Raw genomic sequence first — 26,260 nt, 5'->3', positions numbered from 1 at the left:
TGAGGTTCACAACCCTGCACTTCCTATTGTCCAGTGTCTGACAGGTTATTTCATATGTTTTGTCCAGTTGAAGGGCAAGTTCAGCCTCACTTTTTCCGTCATGGCCAAAAAGTAGAAGTTCCCTTACCGTATTTTTACAGAAAAAAATTTTCAGAAAGCTAATTGAGGATTAAGAACAATGTACTTAAAACGTTCTTTGCAGTTCCTGGAAAACGTTGACAAGTCCAGAGTGTCCCTTTTAACTAGTCTTTATATCACAGCCTACTTTAAAAGCTTTTTACTGTTACTGTAATTATTGTAAGAAAACCAAACTAGTTTTGGGTTTTCTGCAGAGTAAATAGGAACACTGAATTTAATTTCTTAGTTATGTTTCTTTGACTACATATGATTAATGATAGTCCTAAGTTACTGCTGCTGCTTTCTCCTCCTCCTTATCACCCAGATCACTATCTGCTTAGTGTATAGTTGCTTGTGGGAGGGGCAGACAGTTAGGAAGATACTGCAGAGAAATTGGAAATAATGGTGCCCACTCGAGGATGGAGGTATGAGAGAAAGCAAGCACCAAAGATAAATAGGTGTTTTTGTTTTTTTCTCCACATCTGCCTGGGTGAGTTGTGGGGAAAGCATCTACTAAGATGATAAAGACTTGATGCCAGAACAGATTCTGGGGGAAGAAATTCAGTTGTGTTTTGGGTAGATTAGGTTTGAGATGAGAAACAACAAAGAAGGATAGTGAGTACATAGATGGTTATAGAGCAGCTCTGTAATTGAGCTTAATTAAGCAATTGATTTCTTTGATGTCAAATGTAAAGTTTTACATTTTCATTGTTTCTACACATTTTTTTCTGCTGTGATTTTTGTCATCATTTGAATTAAGTTTTCTCTCATATTTTGTACTTATGGTTTCAAAAGTTGTGAGTAAAATTTGCTTAAATTTATGACCGCGAATTCTCGCATAGATTATCTTACCTTTTACGTGCACAATTTTTTTCTGTATCAAATACACTGGTTTAAAAAATTGTTATTAGTGAAACCATACGTTGATACCTGAAAGCCAGATAGCACTAAAACATTAGTAGTGGAAAAAAATGTGTCCACTTATCCCCTGTCCCGTCAACCCCCGCCCTCCCACTTGTGAATCAAGTACCCTCCTAGCCAGTTTCTCTGGTATTTGCTTTTTTGTTGCTTTATAATATACTACTCTTATAGTTACATGACTTTTAGACATTTGTTGACTTCTGGTTATGGAGAAGAAGGACTTAGAACTTCATCATTCATATATTTATCTACTTTTTCTCATTACCTCATCATAGTTATATAATATTTTGATAGGCTAGTACTGAATATTTATTTACTTATTTATTTATTATTTTTTAATGTTTTATTCATTTTTGAGAGAGAGAGAGAGAGACATAGCGTGAGCAGGGGAGAGTCAGAGAGAGAGGAAGACACAGAATCCGAAACAGGCTCCAGGCTCTGAGCTGGCTGTCTGCACAGAGCCCAATGTGGGGCTCAAACCCACGAACTGTGAGATCATGACCTGAGCTGAAGTCAGACGCCTAAACGACTGAGCCACCCAGGCGCCCCTGAATATTTATTTTTATAATTACCTATATAGTATTTACTGTTAAGCCAAATATTACACTTAAGACCATTCTTGCTGTCTTAGACAAGCCTTTATTTCTCCTAGAGTTAAACCTGTCTGATTTATTCAGTTGCCTGGTTTTCTGTGGATGTATTGCTCATTTTCCTGAAATGTGCCTGAATTTTTGTCATGTGCTAATAAATAATAATTTACATATTATGAAGTATACGAGTTCCATTTTTGCCCTTACTGGAAACCTAGGCCATGGTGGACTTTGGCTTCCTATTTTATTTTGGAGTGGTCGTTCTCTAAGTTTTTGGGTTTTTTTTTTCTGTATTAGATTTATTTACCAATACCATGTTGTCTTTTGTTTGTTTTGATTCTTTTTAATAGCCTCCTAAGGAAGAGTGCATAGAGGTAAAATTTTAGTTTTCTGCGAAGCCTTTAAATGTCATTTTACTCATATACTTGATTGATAATTGGTTGGGTGTGGAATTCTAGGTCAAAACTGGATTTCACTCTGAATTTTGAGGACTGTGTGTAGATGTTTTCTAGCTTTCAGCAGTACTCCATTATTATTTTGGAATAAAAGTTCAGTGTCATTCTAAGTACAGGTCCTTTTTATGTGACTTTTTTCCCCCATGGAAGTTTTTAAGGACCTTTTCTTTATTTTCAAGGCTTTAAAATTTCATTATGATGTGCCATGGTATAGGTCTTTTTTTTCTTCTTTATATTTTGCATTCATTTGTTTGTCTCTTGTGGCTTGAGAAACTTATTTCCTTCAGTGACAAGAAAATATTACTTTGAAATATAATTTCTATACCTCTATATTTTTTTTTTTTCAGTTTTCATTTTCTGTAACACTTGGACTTTTTGGAGTGAGTCGGTTTCTTTTTTTAAATAAAATTTTTAAAAATGTTCATTTATTTTGGTGAGGAGAGGGAGAAAGAGAATCTTAAGCAGGCTTCACACCCAGCACAGAGATGACACGGGGTGCAATCCCATGAACCCTGAGATCATGACTTAACTGAAATCAGGAGTCAGACACTTAGCCAGCTGAGCCACCCAGGTGCCCTGTGAGCTGATGATTTCTTATTTTTCCTAATCTATATTGTGTCACTTTGTCCTGGTTTTACTGTCTTTATCTGAATCTTCATTTCTTTGTTTTTTAACTGGCATTTTAGTGGGATTTAGGAGAATTTGGAAGTAACATTTCATGATTCTGTTGTATTTAGCAATCAGAATCTTAGGATTGAAATTAAAATTGTTTGCACTTCTTGCTAAACTCAAATTTTTCTTTTTTCTTTTGACAGAGATGTTATGAACATAAACAGTATCGAAATGGGTTGAAGTTCTGTAAACAGATCCTCTCTAATCCCAAATTTGCAGAGCATGGAGGTAAGTATAAATACCCTATACTTGTAAGTGTAAGTAAATAGGGGTTTGCTAACTTGTGTGGCTTCAGATTTTTGGGTTCTATTACTTCACGCTTCCTGTTTTAGAGGAATGGACCTTATCCTTAACTTTTGTGAGAAGATGTTTAATACCCATAGTTTGAATACCATAGTTGATAATACCATAGTTGAATATCAGGAAAATTAACACATTCCACTTGATTTTTGGTTTATTCCTGTTTAGAAGATTAGTGCTGTAGGAAAGGCAGGAAATTAGTGGGACAAATATGCTTAAGCTTAATAAATAAGTTTATTTAAGATGTTATTAGAAAAAATTTGCTTTAGAACTTTTGTTAAGTTGGAAAATTTTTATTTCTTACAGTAAGCTTATTCAAAAAGTGCCCATTTTGTCTACTGCTCATGAGCCAGCATCTTTTTATTGAGCATTGTATGTTAGTTTTTCAAGACTGGCATGCATTATGACATGATTTGTATATTGGAATGTTCTGAAAACTTACATAGCTTTTGCCTATGTGAGGAAAGAAGATTGTAGGGTAAGAGGAAAGTGTATGGCTTAACTTGTGAAGACACAAAGGAAAACTAAGCTTTCATTGACCTGATTTGTACAGTTGGCTCTTTTTACTCCTGCAGACTTTTACTATAATAATAAAATTTCTTGGAGGTGGAAAGCAGTGAGAGAAAAAAGACCTACAATAAAAGCACCTAAATATATCTCTTTGTCCTTGTTAAAAAGTAAATATTGTTTTGTTAGGTGAATAGTACATTGTTTTATATTCCTTTTTAAAGTATGCCTACTGGTAAAGTAACTTTTAATACTTTAGTCATGGTAGAGTTTCAGTACAGCAGAATACCAAATTTTGTTGTTTCTTTTTTTTTTTTTTACAGATAGTTTATTGTCAAATTAGTTTCCACATAACACCCAGTGCTCATCCCCACTAGTGCCCTCCTCCATGCCCATCCCCCCTCCCCCCACATCCATCAGTCCTCAGTTTTTGTCAGCATTCAAGAGTCTCTCATGGCTTGCCTCTCTCCCTTTCCCTCGCCATTTTCCCCCTTCTTCTCCCCCTTGTTCCTCAGTTAAGTTCCTCCTAATCCCAAATTTTGTTGTTTCTAAAATGCAGTTTCCCCTCGTATGTTAACGAATCTGAAATCAGATTGCATATGAGGTGCCATAATTTAATTGAAAGTATTTTAACAGTACATAAAATGATGGTTTGTCTAAGACTTAATGGCATCCCAGAGTTTCATTAATTAAGGCACTTTAAGATGCTTGGAAAAACTTGTTATTTGAACAGACTTTACGTATTTGACAACAAAGAATTTTTTATGCCGTACCTTGCTAATTGGCTACTTGCCAAATATGTTTTGCTTGCTTTTTCTTGAAAGCTATATATGATTTATAATTATTTGTACATAGTTTTTCCCCTTCTATTTCTTTATCTCTATTTTCGATAAATGTTGACTTCCTCAGGGTAATACTTTTAATTTTTACCCATTATTTCTAATTAATTATTCTATAAATTACAAATTTTAGTCCTAAAAGTTTGGTAACTTATAATGAGAATTTTTTTATTCCTGTATGCTTTATAACATAGACATTATAAAATTAGATAGCTTTTTTTCATTTCCTTTTCTGAAAACTTAGTATTTCCCTCAATTCTCTGTTAATCTTTTGATTGTGAATGGCAGATGTCTGACATTTTCTTTTCTTGTGTGTTTGGTAATCCCAAACAATCAATTAAAAATAAATTTATGAAAATAAGAAATGTAGACAATTTATGTGCGTGTTTTAATATTTGAACAGTGAATTTAATTTTAATATAATTTGGGTTCACAGAAATAAAGTCTGTTTTAAGGTAAAGTTTTCTGTACTTTAAAGAAGTAATTATATGAGGTAACCCCATTGAATTCTCTTGAAGAACAGTAATAGAGTCATTGTCTCTTGTTAGCACACATATTATCAGATGTTCATGCATTTTTGTATCTTTTTATCTAAAAAATTCTAGGGATGCCTAGAGAATAGAAATGTGTATTTACCAGATTTGTCAGTTTTTAAAATATCTTAGTTACGTACAAACCTGGAAATTTTCTAACTAATCTTGAAGATTTAAATTCTCAGGGTAGGGGCGCCTGGGTGGCTTAGTCGGTTAAGCGTCCGACTTTCACTTAGGTCATGATCTCGTGGTTCGTGGGTTCGAGCCCCGCGTCGGGCTCTGTGCTGACTGCCAGCTCGGAGCCTGGAGCCTGTTTCAGTCTGTGACTCCCTCTCTCTCTGACTCTCCCCTGCTCACGCTGTCTCTCCCTCTCTCTCGAAATTAAAAAAAAAAAATTAAAAAGTAATTCTCAGGGTAATATAAAAATTTTTTGAGATTATGATCACTTTTTTGTTAATTATTCTTTATGTTAATTTTTATTTCTTTCTCTCCTTTTTTTTTTAAATAGAAACCCTGGCTATGAAAGGATTAACATTGAACTGTTTGGGGAAAAAGGAAGAAGCTTATGAATTGGTTCGTAGAGGTTTGAGAAATGACTTGAAGAGTCATGTGTGTATCCTTTTTGAGATATGTTTAAGGATTGGATTGGGGTGTCTTGAGCTAAGATAGCAATTTGGGAGTCAGAAATTTTAGATTCCTCTTATGTGTAACTCCAGAGGAGATGGTTTCTTTTTTACATTGAATAACCACAGCTGTCTTCATGGAACATTTTTATGTACCTACCTTTTTTCTGACATCAGTTCTATTCAGGTAAATCGAACTTGCCTTTTAAAATACTATAGTCACGGCAAGGCCCCCTTCCCCCCGCCACGGTTAGTTTCCTTTTCTGCAGGTTTAGTTACCTGAGGTCAGCTGTGGTCTGGATGCACAATATCCTTCTGACACACCATCAGGTCAGTAGTGGCATCACAGTGCCTGCGTCATTCACCTCACTTCATCTCATCATGTGGACATTTTATCATCTTATATCACAAAAAAAAAGGGTAAGTATGGTACAATAAAATATTTGAGAGGGAGACCACATTCACAAAACTTTTATTATGGTATATTATTATAGCTGTTCTATTTTGTTGTTAGTTATTGTTGTTAATCTCTTACCATGCCTAATTTGTAAATTCAGCTTTATTGTAGGTATTTGTGTATAGGCAAAAACATAGTATAGATAGGTTTCAGTACTATCTGTTGTTTCAGGCATTTACTGGGGTTCTTAAAACATATCCCCCACAGGTAAGGGAGTGACTGTTTTTATGAAAGCTCTTCCCACACCTACAAATAAAGAAGCACCCTGCAGATTTCATCATCATACTAAATTCAGAGAAAACAGAGGCAGTGTTGTATACTGATTAATAGCACAGGCTTTGGAGTGTGCTTCCCTTGGGTTTGAATTTCACCTCAGCTTCTTTCTGTGATCTTAGGGCTTCGTTTTCTCATGTGTAAAATGAGGATAACCATACCCACTTCATTGTGGTATTGTAAAGATTTAGTGATGAGATATATTTGATGTTTGACATAGTCTCTGATAACGCTAAGATACTGTACCAGAAATATTTAAGAGAAGTGTAAAGTTAGGAGCAAGTACAAATATCTGAGGGAAGACAGAGAAAAAAACTGAGGGTTGCTCTTTTTTTAAATAGTTTTTTTTTTAACAAACATATCTTTACCTCTTTTATAAGCTGACATAATTTTTAGTGCCAAGACACTTAGCAAAATTTCAAGTGTTTACTAGGCCTCTGGCATACTACAGATGAAGAAAAGATGGATTTTGCTCTCGAGGAATTACAGTCTAGTGAAGAAAGGAACTTATTAGCAGCATATACAGAAAAATGTTCGAGTTTTACATAAAGCATTACAGCTTGTTCAGAAATTATCAGTAATCCATTAATGCGAAAGTAAGTGAGTTGGGAATAAGCAGAAATTCAAAGGGTAATCAAAGGACTAGTTAGTAAAACTGTCGTTTTCATCATTTTTAATGATTACGTAGTGTTCTGTGTGTATTCACCTATGATTTATTTATGTTCCTCTTTTTTTTTTTNCCTTTTTTTTTTTTTTTTTTAATTTTATTTATTTTTAGAGAGCAAGCGAGGGAGAGAGAGATTCCTAAGCAGACCCCATGCTCAGTGTGGAGACTGACCTAGGGCTTCATCTCACTACCACAACCTCACTATCTGAGCCAATATCAGGAGTTGGAAACTTAACCAACTGAGCCACCGAGGCGCCCCTTATTTGTGTTCCTCTTGATGGGCATACGTTTCTTTAAATTTTTAGTAATGTTAAACTCCTTAAGTATAGATTTTTAGGCAGTAAGGTTTAGAGACAGTTAAGAGGTTGTTATAATGCATAAGAGAGGTGATCAAGTCCTGAAATAATAGGTAATAGGGGTCAGATTATGAAAGGTAGCGTGTCTTAGGCTTTTAAAAACATGTTCCAACCAACTGAGAAGATTGTGTTAAACTTTATTTTGTCATTTATATTATAAAAGCAAGGATTTATCAAATAAAATTTATGATATTAAATATGTATTTTCAGTTACATGTGCCATCCTAGACATTATGTATTTTACTGACTCTGGCATGAAAGTTGTTTGATTGAAAAATTTGAATTTCATCTGGGAGAGAAAAACTACAAGTTTCTGGAAAGGGAAGTGAATTCCTTTCTTTTGATTATATGGCTTTTAGAAAGGTTACTCTGATAGAGACTGAAAGCAGAGAGACTGAAGGTAGGGTGGGTGACTGTAGTAATCAAGGTCTAAAGTGAAATAGACCTATATGAGGGAAGTGTAATTGTTTATATATTTTCCCCCTTTATGGCATTTTTTGCAACCTACTGTAATTTAGTTTACTTATCTGTGCCCTAATTAGACTTTACATTTTTAAAAAATTCTTTTTTTTTAAGTTTGTTTATTTTTAGAGCAAGTGAGTGAGAGCAAGTGGGGAAGGGGCAGAGAGAGAGGGAGATGGAAGATCCAAAGCAGGCTCTGCACTATTAGAGCCAACGTAGGGCTTGAACCAACAAGCCGTGAGATCATGACCCCAGCCGAAATCAAGAGTTAGATGCTTACCTGACTGAATCACCCAGACACCCTAGACTTGAACATTTTTGAATGCAGGAAACAGTCTAGTTTGATCACCTACACCCTCCTTATTAAAATATTTTAATAATTATTTGCTAAATGATTTTTAACTTATATGTGGTTTTAATCTTCTGTGTGTTGACTTTTAGGAACTTTAGACTCTGCTAAGCGTTCTATACGGTGGATCTTGTTAGCCAAAGAAACTATACATGATGTAAAATAATTATGTCATGTGTATACCCATTCCCTCTTTCTTCTTGTAAAAATAAAGATAATTCCTAACATATATTGAGCATTTATTTTGTACCAGTATTTTCCATTTAGTTACAAAACTATGCTGTATAGACTTTCTGTTTACATATTATAATTGAAGAAACATAACAAGACTAAATAACTTGTCCAAGTTCACAGCCAGTGAGACAGGTAAGACCTACCTGGCTCAAAAAGGTATGCTGTTTTCACTCTATTAAACTACTCTCTTTATATTTTCTACTTTTTTTCAAAACTTGTAATTTTGTAAATAGTTACAGTTTTCTGAGCTTTTTGAGGAATATTATTGGAGTATTATTATTTCTTGACTTGTAGATTGTATCCTTAACCAAATCCTTTAGGTTGGCATGTTTATGGCCTTCTCCAGAGGTCAGACAAGAAATATGATGAAGCCATTAAGTGTTACAGAAATGCATTAAAATGGGATAAAGACAATCTTCAAATCTTAAGGGATCTTTCTTTACTCCAAATTCAAATGAGAGATCTTGAGGGTTACAGGGTAAGTAAAGTAGGATTTTTTTATTCTAAGGGGAAAGTAGTGTTCAAATATTTAAAACTTTTGAGTACTTCCTGAAAACAAAATTTTCTGTTCTTAAAATAGAATTTAATGGAGTCTTGCCCATACTTCCCCTCCCCCCAGTAGTGATTGTGTATTTGTTCTGACTGGACTAATCCAGTTTTTACAAATACATTATTTTACTCCAAGGCAGAATTGGATTACTGTGTAGAATGGAGTTAATTCAATGAAAATTAACATATATGTTCCTCAAGTAGGCAATGCCTTTGTCTCCTATTAACATGTAGATACAACCTTTAGTTCTCACATTTGTCTGGGAAGTGTATTTGTTTCTTCTGTCTCCATTGAGACTAGTATCCTGTCTTTGTACCTATATTTTAACCCTTAAATCAGTGTTAATTCAGATCTGTTTAGTCTTTGTCATATGTGCTCAGTCTTTGTAATATCAGTGGATCTTAATTCAGTAGGTGGGGTGTGCATTTTTAAAAAAATTTTTCTTTTGTACTTGCCTTTCCATCCTGCCCCCCCCCCCTTTTTAAAGTAATTCAGAAAAGAATAAAGCATATTTGGTCTTGACTTTTAAAATAGTTAGAAGATTGTCTTGGAAGCTTCATTTGTACCTCTTACCAAATATTTTTTGCAGCTATAAAGCTACACAATATGGATGTCTGAAGCTCTTTTCCATTATTATTCCCAGTATTGTGTTGCAAATTGATCTGCATTATTGGGTAAATTAATATAATCTTTTAAGAAGAATTTGTTTTCACTGTAAACTTAAGAAAAAGTGGTCTTTTTTTCCCTTTAAAGGAAACGAGATATCAGTTACTTCAGCTGCGCCCTGCACAGAGAGCATCATGGATTGGTTATGCTATTGCTTACCATTTACTAGAAGATTATGAAATGGCCGCAAAGATATTAGAAGAATTTAGGAAAACTCAGCAGGTAACAAACAAAAACTAGACCTAGTAAACTGGGTCTAATTTTAATTATGAAAAAGAAGTGTACGTAGACTTGCTCACTTTCTATCTTGAAGTAGTTCAAAGTTACAGAAAAGTTGCAAGAATAGTACAAAGAACTCCATATGGGAGTTCACTCACATTATCTCATTGTTAATACCTAACATATTTATTTTACAATCTCTGTATCTATTTAACTATTAAATTTTTCCCTGAAACATTTGAGAGTAATGCAGGCACCATGATCTTTACTCATAAATCCATTACTGTGATATTTCCTAAGAATAAGTCTGTAGTTATCAACTGTGTATACACAATACAATATAGATTTCCAAAAAATTAGGAAATTTAACTTTGACTATTATTTATTATCTAATCCACAGCCAATATTAAAAACGTATTGATTGGTTTACATCCTAAAATTTTTCCCCCCATTACTAGAATCATAACTTGTATTTAGTTGTCATTTCTATTCAGTCTGATTTAGTCTGGAAGTTTAAAGTTTAATAAGTTCTTTGTATTTCATGACCTTTATATTTTTCAAGAAGTAGAGCAGGTGCTTTTGTAGAATGCCCATCAACTTGGATTTGTTTGGGATTTCCTCATTATAGTTATGTATTTAAGCATTTTTGGCAGGAAGCCACAAAAGTGATGTTTAGCCCTTCTCAGTTCATCACGTTGAGAGGCGCATAATGTCTGTTTCATTTATTTATTATTATTTTTTTAATGTTTGTTTTTGAGAAAGAAAAAGAATGTGAGCAAGGGAGGGGCAGAGAGAGAGAGAGAGAGAGAGACAGAATCCAAAGCAGGCTCCAGGCTCCAAGCTGTCAACACAGAGCTCAGGGTGGGGCTTGAACCCACAAACTGCAAAACCAATGACCTGAGCTGAAGTCAGACGCCTAGCCACCAGAGCCACCCAGGCACCCCTGTTTGTTGCATTTAATTACTTGGTTAAGGTGGTGTCTGCCAGGTTTCTTCACTGTAAAATTATTTTTTTTTTACTCTTTGTGTTTAGTCAGCAGTTTGAGATTTTCTAAATAGCCTGTTCCTCATCAAACTTTCACCAGTAGTTTTTTTTTTTTTATAAATAGTTTATTGTCAAATTAGTTTCCACATAACACTCAGTGCTCATCCCCATCACCAATAGTTTTAACATTCATTGATTCTTGCCTGAATCACCTGTTTTATAATAGTTGCAACATGGTTATTCTCTTATTTTTTCTAAGTTTCTTAAATATTTGACATTCTTCTGTTAAGTAAGAGCCTTCCTTTCTCCCCTGTTTTATATGTAAGGATTTAGAGATTCTTTATTCAAGTTAATATTGTCACTATTTACTTAATTCTCCCTAGACAGATATTTAGGGATTCTTTTTAAAAAATGAATTTTATCAATCAGATATTATCCTTTGACATCTTATATGTATTTTGAGTGTATAAACAATTTTCTAATAATGAAAACAAAATGCTTACTGTTAGTATTCCTTATATCCATATATAGACATCCCCTGATAAAGTGGATTATGAATATAGCGAACTCCTTTTATATCAGAACCAAGTTCTTCGGGAAGCAGGTCTTTATAGAGAAGCCCTGGAACATCTTTGTACCTATGAAAAGCAGATTTGTGATAAACTTGCTGTAGAAGAAACCAAAGGTATTTTTTAAGAATATCGTTTATTCTATTATTTAATTACAACAAAGAGCAAGGCTAAAAAATATAGTTGCTGATAATTGCATATAATTCAACTTTTTATAGAAAATCTGTATTACTCATGCGCTTTGAGTAATTTGTAATGTGGGAAAGTACACATCTGAACAATGGGTATTATTGATATAGGAAAAAATAATTGTGAAAAACAATGATTACAAGAAATGGCTCAATATTTTTTTAAATAAAATGTTTATTTGAAAATATTAGGAATAAGTTTCTTAGGAACAGTTTATTAGCAAAACTGAATGTGTTACTGACTTATTGGCAAGTCATTCTTTACTTAAGTAAATATGGAGCAGTCACAGAGTCTTCCTGGTTTATCTAAGTGTCTTTCTGGACATAGAGTATGAATTGAAACCAGAGGTTTGACTCTTGTGTGGATTGTGATTGGAGGAGTGGATCCTTACATAAAGCTCTCCAACGCTGCCATTTATTAGAGAGCTGAGCAAAAAGAATCTCAGAGTTTCAAAGTTGAGGAACTGATTATGGAAAATGAAAGAATAACAAGTAACTGAAAATAGAAATACTTTTCTAAGAGTTACTATCTGAAATGTCACTTTGCCCTTGTTAGTCAGGGAATTGAGATTTGCTGTTTTCAGATCCCTTTGGCTCCTTTTGAAGTTGAACACTAAAAAAAGTGTGATACTTGTGTGTATAGTAGATAAGCCATTATTTGCCAGATGAACTTTCAGCAGAGGATAATGCTATTGGCAAGACAAAATTGAAGTATAAGGTTGCTGGAAATCATTTGTGAACTACAGATCTGAGACAGCCATCTTACATTTGAGTTGATCACCCATTTGTGGTCTATTAGTTATAAAGGGAGGGGATGACTTTTGGAAAATTCACAAGATTGGAAAAAACTAGTTTGGGTTCCTTTATTGGCTTCTAACTAGCTATATGACCAAGTGCAAGGCTTAGACCTTTGTTTCTTTATTGAAATACATGTTAGTTTTCAAAATACTCTTAAGTACATTATTTCATTTGATCCTTTTGATACCTCTATTAGTGAGAAAGAATGACAGGTCAAATTAGATGAGGACTCAGAATTGGTCAGTGGACTTTAGGAAATTGGAAGTTATTGGTGATCTTAACAAAAGCACTCTTTGAACATCTGGAAGGAGGGTGGTAAAACTCCACATAAATCAAGTAGAACTAAATGACATTGGAAGTTGAGGAATTAAAGATAGCATGCATCGAAGACTCATAAAATGAGTTTTGTTGCTAGGGAAACAAAAATGTGGTGATGCTAGATGAAATGGAATACAGGATCAAAGGAGGTTTGTTTTGTTTTGTTTTGTCTTGTTTTTACATCATGTGCTTGTGCTCACTGGAGAATAATCCAGTAGAGGCAGACTATTTGATACAGCAAAGAAGATGAGATCTAGTGGATAAACTGAAGGATTAGCTTTAGATGACAACATGAATAGTTCACAGTAACGAAAGGGTAGAGTATATAGAGAAGTAAGTGTACAGATATAGTGGACATTTGGGAGTTCCCTTCTAGTCGTTTCCATTTTCCTAGGTGAAATAGGAAACAGCCATTATTTCATTCCAAAAAAGGTATGTATGGTCTATTTACAGTGAGTCAGATGTTGAGGACAAAGTATATAACGAGAATAGAAAGGAACTGAGAGTAGAACATTAATTTTTGGAAATTCCAGTAATAAAAGCATTTTTGTTAGTGGTCTGAATAATTTGGGAACTTCCTGGGGTGGGTGAGTGGGCATAGTTAGGCAGAAAGTCTCCTTGTTAATTCTTCCACCATCAGTTCCTTGTGCAAAGAAAAAGTGGTAGAAAATTAAGGAAAGGAAATGTTGGATGCATGTAGTGTAGGGAAGAAAAGTTGCAGGATTTTTTTTGTTCTCAGTGAAGTAGGTTTTTGCGTGGTATAGAGCAATCGTCAACCTTGGCACTATTTCGAGCCCAAGATGTTGGGGATGGAAGCATCCTGTATGTTGCAGAAAGTTTAGCAGCATCCCTAGCTTCTACTTAGCAGAATATCAGCAGCATCACCCCATCCCTTTTTGTGATCACCAAAAAATATTTCCAGATATTACCAAATGTCTTCTGGGTGGCAAAGTGACCTTGACTGAGAGCCAGTGATACAGGTGTTAAGCAGAAGGGCTCTCTTTTAGTCAAATTACTTGGATTCAAATCCTGATTCCAACAATTAACCATCGGAAAGACCATCAGCAAATTTACTTTTTTCTGCTTTAAAATAATAAAAATAATACTAATGTATTTTGTAGAGTTTTGAAAATTGATTTAATTCATGTGAAACATTTAAGTCACTGGAACAGAGCGAACAGTGAGTAAGTGTTCATTTTTATTGTCTAATGAGAGCAGAGAATACAAGGGTGAAGTTGCGATTTGAAAATAATACCTTTGGATGGAAACCCATTAAGGATAAGGATTTAGGCATTCATAGATTTCTAGTGAAACCAGTGCCTCTGTCTGTTCATCTAATGACTTGGTTCCTTTTCTGAGAAGGTGCTCAGCAAACAAACATTTGGGATGATCTAGGCCTTAAGTCAGTTTTGAGACTGATTTTGATATTTGGGGCTGCTAGTATCATTTAGGGATGAGATTGCTTTACAGCGCAGAGAAAACCAGCAATGAATCTATAAGTTACTAAGAGGTCTAAAGGAAAGGGAATGGCTTTTCTTTAAGATTCAAGGCTAGGATTAGTGAGACAAGAGTAAGCTAGAGAAGACAGTTCATCTTAAAGCAAGATAGGTACCCTATTTGGTGGTTCAAAGAGATGAAAAAGCAGGTTTTGAATGTGGCCATGACTGTGGGCTGCTAGAGAAGAATTGATTAGGGGACATAAGGTCCCCTCTAACATAAGGTTATGTTAGTACTCTAACATAAGGACATACTCTAACATAAGGTTAGAGTATTGGATTGGGTCATTAGTTCAGACGTTGAAATTATATGTCCAGAGTAATTTGTAGTAGATGGTAGATTGGTGATTGTGTTCAGAGAATTTGGGGAAATAGCTTGGAGTTAGACAAATACCTGAATAAATTGAGGATGTGGAGAGGATGGCATTTCTAAATATGAACTTCAGAAAAAGAGACGAAATAACATGGTAGTCTTGTTGAAGAAAATTGGAAACTTAGGACACCAAATCCATTTCCCAACATTGAGGAGGTTTTAAGAGAAAGTTTAAGGAAAAGTTACAGCTATAATCAGAAGACATTTGGTTAACTTAATTTGTTTTTCATCAGGGGAACTTCTGTTGCAGTTAGGTCGTTTGGAAGATGCAGCTGATGTTTATAGAGGATTACAAGAGAGAAATCCTGAAAATTGGGCCTATTACAAAGGCCTGGAAAAGGCACTCAAACCAGGTACTATTCAAAAAACTTCCTTTTCTTTTTAAAAAAATTTAGTAATGTTTGTCTATTTTTGAGAGAGCATAAGCAGGGAAAGAGCAGAGAGAGAGGGAGACAGAGAATCTGAAGCAGCCTCCATGCTGTCACAAAGCCCAACATGGGGCTCAAACCCATGAAACATGAGATCATGACCTGAGCTGAAGTCCGGACGCTCAACTGACTGAGCCACTCAGGTGCCCATAAAACTTCCTTTTTGTTTTAATTGCGTCTTTTGTTGATAAATATTAACTCACTGGAAAACAACTAGAAAAATAGAGGTTAAGAATTGATTCAAAATCTGAATACAAAAGTACGGTTGCAAACTTCCATTTAATATGGCATACTGAGTATTTTCTGAAACCTCTCTTCTACAGATTTATAGAAGTACTTGAGAAAAGAGTTACAGAGACAACTTTGACAAATTCACAAATGGCATGGCAGCATCAAAAAATTGAAAGGGAAATTTCTACTGACAGAAACGTCTCCTTACATAGAGTTGTCTCCCTAAAGGGAAGAAGCAAGCAAATTCTGTGGCCACAGTACCATGGCCTCCCAAGGGCACATGAATGTAGCCATGCTGAACGAGTAGCACTGTTTCCTGTATGGGAAGAGGGACTAAATTTCCATCACTCAAATGAACTTGGGTCCAGAGACTCTCCCCACAACACCCCCACTGCCCTCTCCCGTGAATTGGACCTGCTTGTGAAGACAAGCCTAGAAACATGCCCTCTATAAATGGGGTCCTTACCCAAGATGATCTAATTTGAAGCTGTTTCCCTTAAGACTGGTAGTGATCCATTATTGATACATTGATATAAGCAAAGAATCTTATAACAAAGAATATTGTACTACTCTGGAATACCATCACAAGAATGGTTATCATTCATGTCAGCAAAAGGGAGTAATGGAAGAATCTAGAATGAAAAGAAGGAATTGGCATAAAAATCTTACTAGATTGGATGGAAGAGAGGCCACAGCTGAGGAGAAATTAGTGAACTGGAAGATTGATTGAACAGAGGAGAGTTCTCACTGAGTGAAAGAAGTATGGAGGGGCGCCTGGCTGGCTTAGTCAGTGGAGTATCTGACTCTTGATCTCAGGGTCGTGAGTTCAAGCCTCGCTTTGGGCATGGAGCCTACTTAAAAAAAGAAAGAAAAACCTTAGAAAAAAAAAATATGGAGAAATGGAAGATTAGGGGATAGATCCAAAAGTTCCAGAATAAACCAAAGGAGAGCCTGAAGAGAATAGTAGAGAAGCCATGGGAAACAGTAATCAAGCCTTTCTCAGAACTAAAGTAAAGGAGTCCTCAGATTTTGAAAGGTACCTAAAGCAGAACAGGATAAAGAAAATTATATATTTTAGATGATTCTAGGTATTTAAAATATGAAAATATTAGAAATACTTAAAAATGATTGTTGGTATATTTAGGTGATTAGATTATAAATGATATTCACCTTCAAATTTTCTGCTTAATAAGAATTTATACTTTGAGAAATTTGTAATTTGCTAGAAAAAACATAACCAGTTAAAATCTTCTATAAAAATATATTTTTTTTAAATTTGCAGCTAATATGTTAGAACGACTAAAAATTTATGAGGAGGCCTGGACTAAATATCCCAGGGGACTGGTGCCAAGAAGACTGCCATTAAACTTTTTATCTGGTGAGAATAATTGCAAAAGGATGAAAATGATGTTAGGAATTACATTTTCCTTGGTTTTAGATATATGAGTATGCATATTAAAATTAAAGTATGCATTTTAGAGTTGTCTGGGTTATTGCAAGTCAACAGAATTTTTTTCTTCCAAGGTGAGAAGTTTAAAGAATGTTTGGATAAGTTTCTAAGGATGAATTTCAGCAAGGGTTGTCCACCAGTCTTCAATACTTTGAGGTCATTATACAAAGATAAGGAAAAGGTAAAGCAAAATATTTTCATTCACCATTATTTTTTTGCTCAGTATTTGGAATAGTTGATTCTTGATTATCTCTGCACAATAGTACACATTTTGTTAATCTCGTATCCGATTACCTATCCAGTTTAAATGGTGCTGTGCCTCTTACTTTTCATCCTTTTCTCTTTTTTAGTCAAACAGCTTATTGTTTGCTTACTTTGACTTTTATTTCTGCTATATATTTTGAGTCAGCATAGGTATGAAAAGTTGGTAAGATAGTGATTTCTTCAATGTTTTCTCTAATCCCTTTTCATGGTGAAAGAAGTGATTTTTTAAACTAAGGTTTAACTTCGTAATCAGTCTCCATTTTTATTTGGTAGAAAAATCTGTCAGCAGAGGTTGGTGTCCCAGTAAGTTAACTTATTCTTTAAGCTACGTATAATAATATTCAAATTGCTTGTTAAGAGGATATCTTAATTTAGATTATTTTGCTTGCAAGTACAGTGCCATCAAGACATTTTGATTGGATAAAAAGAAGTCAGTTACAGTGAAGAATCAGAAAAATGGGAGAAATTAAACATGCTAAACACTATAACCTTAAAGCATGGAAGGTGCACTTATTTTCCAGTCTTATTGAGTGGCCCAAAATATGGGCCTTAGTGATGACTTTCACTTTTTTTTTATTGCATAAATGACATTAATAAAATATGGTCTGTTGCTTTCAGTTTCACTGGAGTGGAAATTTGATGCTTGTGAAGCAGTCTTAATTGTAGAAACATATATTTTGATGATTTTCCCTTTTGTGTCATTTAAACCTTTTAAATTGGTTAAAATCATCTAATTTATCATTGAATCTTTCCATTCAAGTTGAAATAGTTTTTTCTTCTGTCCTCATTTCTTAAATTACATAATACTGAATTAAATTCTGTAATGATAATAAATGCAACTGATTCAAACAGGTTTGGGAAAACAAAACTTAGTAAGCATGTAGCTCATCTTGTGGGAGCAGAAGAACATGGGCGCACCAGAATAACCTAGCTGTGACCATTCAGTCCTCACAGTTTTCTGAGGTAATGGAGAGGGCTGGTGTTAATCTGTTGAGTCAGTTAAATTGAGGTCGTTTAGGAGAGCTTCCATAGTAACAGAAATCCATTATAGATGGATTAAGCGAAGGAGGGAATGAATAAATTAAAAGTATTCACAGATCTGTTACAAAGCCAGGAGCAAGTGGTGTAGTCATGATGCAGAGAAACCAGAACCTGGACGGCCACTCATTCTCCTGAATTTCAGAAACTCACCTACTGTTCCGTGTTTCACTTTTACTAATGCTTTCCCTTGGATTGTAAAATTGAGAGTTGATGCTATCATAAGCTTTTGGAATTTCTCTTTTCACATAGTTTTTAATTCTTGATTCTTGAAGGACGGATATTAATTTTGAGTGTCATTTATGTGGATTGAGATAAAAATGAACTAAGAGAAGTCATTCACAGTATTACATCTTTTTGTCCAGCCTTTTCCTTATTTCTAACTCAGCTTGATGCATTATTTTCTAGCAGGGAAAGGAGTTGCCAGTAAGTTTTTAGAAAGTTACACCTTAATAATACCTTCAAAAAAATAACACCTTCAAAAATGTATATAGTTTACTTGCTTTCAAATTTTTATCCAAAAGTTAAGGTTTATAAAAGGGTGTATACATGGCTGTGCATGTGTATTTTGGAATGTTGATTTAGCCCTTTAATAGTAAATAACATGTTTTATAAATGAATAGTAATTGCACTTAACATATTTTATTATTAAAGTGCGCGTCTGTGTTTGTACTCTAGGTGGCGATCATAGAAGAATTGGTAGTAGGTTATGAAACCTCTTTAAAAAGCTGCCGGTTATTTAACCCTAATGGTAAGTGCTCAAGTTTTATATTTAAAAAAAAAGAAAAAAGTTTTATATTTTAAAAGCATCGTGAAATTTTTAATATATTGTGAAATTCTTAATCAGAAGGTCAGTATTCATTACTTAGACAGTAAGCTTAATATATTTAAACTTGTTTCTTTTTAAGATGGAGATGCATTAATTTGCACATTATGTGAAAATATTTGGTTAATTATCTTACTGGAAAAAAAATGTAAAATTCTAAACATCTACAAAACTAGTCCTAGTCCTATATTGATCCTCCATCATTTATCTGCCATCCTGTTTCAATAACTTTTAACTCATGGGAAAACATATTTCATCTGTATTCTTAACCTACTTCCCTCTCTCTATTCCCATGTTATTCTGAAGCAAATCCCAAACATCACATCATTTTATTGATGAATATTTCAGGATTCTAATGATCATAACCATAATATCACCACATGTGAACATTAATACTTTTTTAATATCAGAGTAAAAAAGTTCATGTTTACATTTCTAGTTATCTTAGAAATGTCCTTTTTTTTCCATTTTGGTTTTGGAGTTTGTTTGAATGAGGATCCGTATGAAACCTACACTTCAATTTTGATATTCCTCAACTCTCTTTTTAAAAAATATATAGGTTTTCTATTTGCTCTTCTTTTTGCAATTTATTTGTTCAAATTATTAGGTTATTTTCTCAAGTTTTTCTATATTCTATATTTTGCTGAATGAACTCCCATGGTGTTGCTTTACATGTTATTCCTCTGTTCTTTGAATTTGCGATAATTAGTTGGATGTAGAGCTGTACAGTCTAGTATGATAGCTCTTAGCCACGTGTTGACTATTAAAATTTTTTAAATTCAATAAAATTTAAATTTATTTCCTGTGCTCGCTTCGGCAGCACATATACTAAAATTGGAACGATACAGAGAAGATTAGCGTGGCCCCTGCGCAAGGATGACACGCAAATTTGTGAAGCGTTCCATATTTTTAAACAATGAAATCTGGCCATGTGTAGCAACATGGATGGACCTTGAGGGTGTTATGCTTACTGAAATAAGTCAGGCAGAGAAGGACAAATACCATATGGTTGCACATATAGGAGGATTAGGAGGAACTTAACTGAGGACCATGGGGGAGAAAAAGGGGGGAAATGGGGGAAAGGGAGAGAGGCAAACCATGAGAGACTCTTGAATGCTGAGAAACAAACTGAGGACTGATGGATGTGGGGGGGAGGGGGGAGATGGGCATGGAGGAGGGCACTTGTGGGAGCACTGGGTGTTATATGGAAACCAATTTGACAATAAACTATTTGTAATAAATAAATAAATAAATAAATAAATTTATTTCCTCAGTTACAGTGGCCACATTTCAGAGGCTGCTCAGTACCATGTAAAGCCAGTGCCTCCTGCCATATTGCCCAGGGCTAATACAGAATGTTTCCCATCATTGCAAAAGCTTCTAACAGACGGGCTTAATGAGATTTAGGTTTTTGTTTTGTTTGGGTTTTTTTGTTTTGTTTTGTTTTTTGGTTGCTTTTTGTTTCCTTTTATTTAAAAATTTTTAAGATTTTTAAAATATTTGAGAGAGAAAGCATGCACATGAGAGAGCAGGGGAGGGGTAGAGAAAGAGAGGGGGACAAAGGAGGCTTGAACTCAGAAGCCATGAACTTATGACCTTGAGCCAAAGCCGGACACTTAACCAACTTAGTCACCCAGGCACCCGGTTCCTTTTAAATTTAAGGGGTGAACAAGGTTATTTCATGGGTGGTGGAATGTTCTTCCATCAGGGGGCATTTAGTGTTTATATTGTATGTTATCAACTGTCAGGAATAACAAACTGGTGATACTCTAACATTCATTTTCTATTATCTAATAAGAGAAATTTCCCTTCATCAGTTACCTGTTTATCTAGTATTTGGGTTTCTGTAGGAAAATCAAGATAAATGCTGCTTTTCCCTCCTGCCTTTCCTACTTTTTGTTATTGTTTCCCAGTTTTCAAAATAATGAATTCATTTAGTAGCATCCTTCAAAGATGCCGGTGTACATTTTAAAGGTATTATGAATTCATGGGTTTAAATATACTTGATGTTTTAAGTCATTGCAATTTCAAATGGTTCCAGCCTTCGCATACCATGGTAGTAGTTGATGGCTTTTTTGCAGTTTGGTGTGACAAGATATTCTAGTTCATCTGGCACACTGCCCATAGCAGACCTGGAATCAATTGTTTTTCCAAAGGAGCCCTGGTTCTTACAGTGGGAAAGCCCAGTATAGGACCTGGGGTGCTCGTTGCTGTTGGGTTGATTATTGTTTCTAGGTCTCAGATTAATTTTAATAATACTTTTTAGAAGGCGTTACCATGGTTTCATTGGTTAATCATCATGATGTTCCTTTGATTATCAGCATTTTCCTACATATTTTACAAATGTGGAAGAGGTTCAATGACATGCCCAAGAATATGCAGCACTTTAGTTGCAGATCTATCAGATCGGGAGTTGGTGAGTTCCACTCCTATTGTTTGTCCACTGAGCCATCCTGCTTTTACTAGGATAAAAATAAGCAATCTGTTGCTTTCTTTGAAAGCAAATAACAGTTCTTAGATTTTAGATACTGGTATCAAATAAAAAAGCATTTTTTAATGTGTGGGTTGTATATTTAACTTACACATTTTCTTGTGAGTATATAGAAGTTGAATTATGAACGAAACTGTAAACATTTTTACTTACCTCATTTTTTGGATATAGTTTTTATTCAACCTACATTATGCATCATTGCATATCAGCATAATATTAACATATTAAGAATATCATAATCACCAAATCTCTACCACATCACAAATATTTTTATGTAGAGTTTAGTATATTAACTAGAAATATTAAGCAGTCAGGACCAGTTTTTGTTTTTGTTTTGTTTTTGCCTCACATTAATAAAAATTTTGTTTTGATACCTTTTTCCTACCCCTCATAAATAACTTCCTAGTCCACACACTTTTGTAGTCCTAGCCCAGCTTGTCTTCTCCGACTCCTTTCAGTTTCTTTTTTTAGGTAATTTTTAAAAATGTCTTTGATCTCATTTATCATCTGTATTTATTATATAAAGTTCTTACTAAATTCAAGGCATTGTGCTAGGGGCTATAATGATACGGAATAGAAAGCATGGTTCCTTCCAAAGATCCTACAAATTGAAGGATAGTTTTATAGCTAGATTCATAAACAAATGGTTGAAAGTACTTTTTCGTATTAATAAAGATAAAGCCATTTGGAGGTGAATACNACCCCCACTTTTTTAAAGATGATGGAAAAGAGGAACCACCCACTACATTACTTTGGGTCCAGTACTACTTGGCACAACATTATGACAAAATTGGTCAGCCATCGATTGCGTTGGAATACATAAATACCGCTATTGAAAGTACACCTACGTTGATAGAACTCTTTCTTGTGAAAGCTAAAATCTATAAGGTAAAAATCTTGCCCTTTTTTCTTATGAGGTAATGAGTCTTAATAAAGAATTTTTTCTATAGTTTGTAGATTCTAAAAGCTGTAACAAAAACGATACATTTGCTGGCTGGTAAAACTTGGAATAAGTATAGTGTATTTCTCAGTCTGATTACTTTTAGATTTGTCATGGTCATACTAATTTATTGACTTATATCTGTATATACACACAGATATACACACATGCATATGGTTATTCAGATGTGTGGTTATTCGTATTACATATTTTCATGGATTCACATATACACCTGTCTAGTTATTTTGTTGGCTTTAAGTTGTAAGAGTATAAGTAGTCAAAAGTTACTAATTTGCTGTGAAATGTTTGTTTCTTTTAACATTTGAGGATGACCATGATCATTATCTGGTAATCTTAATGAAAGGAAACTGAAGATTTTACCATTTTACTTGTCTTCTTAACTTCTTGGTTCCATTTGAGGCTCCCCAGTTCTATGATTTAGTATCATCTTAAAATAAAGTTGGCTTTTCTCTTTCTTAATACTAATACAAATTAATAATAAAATCTCTTAGGGAAGAGATTGTCAACTTAAAACTTATTTACCAAAACTAATGGAATTAAGTGATGTTTTAAAAGCACTTCTTAAAGCCAGATAATGCTCCTTAGTTTTGTGGCTTTGACAAATGGACTAGTTATGTGAAGTAGGGTGCATCATGAAACACCCAGTAATAGTCAGTAACGTGTCCTTGTTTCCTTTAAGGTAGAAATTTGGCCACACCTTTGCCCTTTTCTTCTTCTTCTTCTTCTTCTCCTTCTTCTCCTCCTTCTCCTCCTTCTCCTTCTTCTTCTCCTCCTCCTCCTCCTCCTCCTCCTCCTCCCTTCTTCTGCTTTTTTTTTTTCTTTTACCTTTCAGTGTTGATGAATACTTTTTTTAAAATAAGTATTTTTGTGTGTTAACTGAATTTCCCTGATACTCAGCCATGATGCCTTTATGACCTTTATATTGTTATAACTTAAAGATTTTATTACTTATTTTTAAGTTTAACCATTGTTTTTGAGTAGTCATCATGTGCCAGGCACTGATGTCGACACTGAGGTATAACAGTAAACAATATTAATAAAACAAGTCTTTATTAGCAGGGAACCAGAAAAATATCAAAATGTATACATCTACATTGATTAAGGTTCTAAGATCAGTCAGAATACCTTTGTTTTTCATTTGTGATTTAGTTATCTATCAATAGGTAGGTAACTAATTACATGCCTTGTAAAATTAGCATACTAATTGGTTTATTTGCGTTTCTACCCTATAAGCATGCTGGAAATATTAGAGAAGCTGCAAGGTGGATGGATGAGGCCCAGGCCTTGGACACAGCAGATAGATTTATTAATTCGAAGTGTGCAAAGTACATGTTAAAAGCCAACCTGATAAAAGAGGCTGAAGAAATGTGCTCAAAGTTTACAAGGGTTTGTACACCTACTGTTCTTACGAATAAACAGTCTACACTTGTATACCTTGCTTATTTTTCAAAAATTTTTTCTAATATTTTTACTATCAAAATAGGTTTTTAATTAAATCATTGTTAGTATAATTCAGTATTAGTATAGTTTTGTATGAAACTTTTTTTTAGGTACAATGCATTTTTTTTTTATTATTTGTTTATTGTACAGTGTGTTTTTAAACTCTGATTTTTATTGACATGGTTCAGATGAAACTTTTTAGGAGTGAAAGGAACTAATATTAATCGGATACCTGCTAGGTACTGGTGTTCTATATCTTATGTTACTCTCCCACCCCAGTTATGTAGATCTTTTGATTATTTACAAAGGTACATTTTTTTAGTGGTTAGAAATACAATTTCAGTTTCTTACATACAATAACTATCCCCTTACTCTGAAAATGGTTAATATAGAAAATGTGTTTGAAAGAATTCAAATCAAGAGACCATATTTTCCTTCTTAAATTCTATAGTGAAATGGTGAGTTTGTTAAGAAATGGTCTTAAATGCATGTAATTTTCATATAGGAAGGAACATCAGCAGTAGAGAATTTGAACGAAATGCAGTGCATGTGGTTCCAGACAGAATGTGCCCAGGCTTATAAGGCAATGAATAAATTTGGTGAAGCACTTAAGAAATGTCATGAGATTGAAAGAGTAAGTACCCTATATGTAGGAGTTTCTTATTTTATTCTGTTATATGTTGAACTTTTGGGGGAACTTTCTTCTTTTCTTCCTCACAGCTAGTGATTTCTGAATATCAGTGTTCACATTTTTTGAGTTTTTTTGATAGAAATGTTACAGACTATATTATGAGCAGACTTCCCCATTGTCTACTCTTCCTGTAAGAATTCATGTAAAAAACCTGGAGAGTTTGTATCTTGGCTATAGTCTTACTGATTTTTGAATGTTTCTTTCAAATGGTTGCATCTTCAGTAGTACAGTGCTCATTAAGGTATCCTAGAACCGGTTTGTTACGGGGTTGATTGATGATGCAGTACACCCTTGATATACATAAGGTATCAGTTTTGAAGTCTTCTTACGGTATTTCTGTAGCCTATGTAATTCCTCATTTTTTTGGTAAATTCATAGTTTTCTTGTCCTCTTCACTTTTGATTCATTTCTCTCTAGCGGTTGGCTTTCCTTTTCTGTGTTTTTCACCAATAAAGATAATTTGTATAATTTCATGCTTTTTCTCTTATCAAGTCGAGAACCCCCAAACTTAGTTGAAATGTGTGAGGTTGACATTTCAACTCAATGGTTGCTCGATTGACTTACTAATTGATTTCTCTCTCACATACCAACATAATATTGTCTAGGACTCAGATTTGTATTTTCAGAAAAATTACCAAATACTACATACTATAATCTTTGCAGCTCATTCTACATATAAAAACTGAATGATTAATGTGTAAATCTGCTGCATCATTATGTATACTAATAATGTTTGATTTGTCATGCTAGCTTTACTTAAGTACGATTAAGGAAAGAATAAATGTATATGTTTCAAATGATTGTGCTTCCTTTACATTCAGTAAATCGGTGCCTGGTGTTTGCCATATACTGTGATAGGAGGTGGCCATTTGTATTTGCTTACTTGATATGAAAGTATTTATAGTGGATGATTGTAATATGTAATATTTTTTATTTTAATAAATTTTTAATGCATAGGAAGCCAGTAAATCTAAGAGTTTGATTTCTATAGTTTTCTTTGACATTGTTCTACTTCAGTATAATAAAAAAGATGATTTTGTTAGCATTTTATAGAAATCACTGACGACCAGTTTGACTTTCATACTTACTGTATGAGGAAGATTACCCTTAGATCATATGTGGACTTATTAAAACTAGAAGATGTACTTCGACAACATCCATTTTACTTCAAAGCAGCAAGAATTGCTATAGAGATCTATTTGAAGCTTCATGACAACCCCCTAACAGATGAGAATAAAGAACATGAAGCTGATACAGGTATACTATTCAAAGGTTTCTTATTGTATGTTATGATGTGTCTGTGTATTTATATTTTTGTGTAGTTCAGATTTTTCTTGAGCTTTTTGTTAAGCACCTTGTGGGAAGATATTATATATGCTTATAAAATGATGATGGACATTTTGTGAATTTCTCTAAGCAACGAAAGAAAAATACTGTTTATACTTTGAAAAGTTAAGCAAGAATTTAATTTGCAACTGATGATTAGCTTTTAAGAAGTTGAATCTCATATGAGTTTAACACTTAATAACTGGTTTACCCAGTACTATAAATTGCTAACTACAATACTATAAGTCACTAACTGTATCATTAGTGTTGGCTCTCAGTATATCTCGTTATTCTTCTTTTTAATAGTTATTTATAATTAACCTAATGAGAGGCAAATATTGCTTGAACATTAAGAACCAGCTTGGATGGGGTGCCTGGATGGCTCAGTCAGTTAAGCATCCCTTGATTTTTGCTTAGGTCATGATCTCATGGTCGTGGGATAGAGCCCTACATTGGGCTCTGTGCTGGGCTTGGAGCCTGCTTAAGATTGTCTCTCCCTCTCTTGCCCCTCCTCTGCTCATGCAGTTGTGAGTGCAGGTGCATGCTCGCTTGCTCTCATTCCAAAAAAAAAAAATATAATATATATATATATATATAT

The 26,260-nt window shown here is 34.1% G+C and overlaps 1 protein-coding gene and 1 non-coding gene across 3 annotated transcripts in view; both read left to right on the top strand.

Annotated features, from left to right (window-relative positions):
• NAA15 (N-alpha-acetyltransferase 15, NatA auxiliary subunit) overlaps positions 1-26,260 on the top strand; it is an 81,924-nt gene that overhangs the window by 28,076 nt on the left and 27,588 nt on the right. For both annotated transcript variants that reach the window (XM_077755962.1, XM_077755961.1), the window contains exons 2-14: positions 2,899-2,983; positions 5,443-5,547; positions 8,676-8,833; positions 9,659-9,793; positions 11,306-11,459; positions 14,750-14,869; positions 16,458-16,553; positions 16,700-16,806; positions 18,606-18,678; positions 21,963-22,132; positions 23,439-23,591; positions 24,151-24,279; positions 25,380-25,593. In XM_077755962.1, the coding sequence (XP_077612088.1) occupies positions 2,899-2,983; positions 5,443-5,547; positions 8,676-8,833; positions 9,659-9,793; positions 11,306-11,459; positions 14,750-14,869; positions 16,458-16,553; positions 16,700-16,806; positions 18,606-18,678; positions 21,963-22,132; positions 23,439-23,591; positions 24,151-24,279; positions 25,380-25,593 (1,699 nt within the window). The remainder of the gene's footprint in view (positions 1-2,898; positions 2,984-5,442; positions 5,548-8,675; positions 8,834-9,658; positions 9,794-11,305; positions 11,460-14,749; positions 14,870-16,457; positions 16,554-16,699; positions 16,807-18,605; positions 18,679-21,962; positions 22,133-23,438; positions 23,592-24,150; positions 24,280-25,379; positions 25,594-26,260) is intronic.
• On the top strand, positions 19,558-19,664 carry LOC144224875 (U6 spliceosomal RNA). The gene has a single exon (XR_013333169.1). It is a non-coding gene; the product is annotated as a U6 spliceosomal RNA (small nuclear RNA).

This window comes from Crocuta crocuta, unplaced genomic scaffold, assembly GCF_008692635.1.
Source record: "Crocuta crocuta isolate KB4526 unplaced genomic scaffold, BGI_CrCroc_1.0 scaffold112, whole genome shotgun sequence".
Classification (NCBI taxonomy): domain Eukaryota; kingdom Metazoa; phylum Chordata; class Mammalia; order Carnivora; family Hyaenidae; genus Crocuta; species Crocuta crocuta.
The sequence above is the reverse complement of the archived record's forward strand: the minus strand, read 5'-3'. Positions and strand labels throughout refer to the sequence as shown.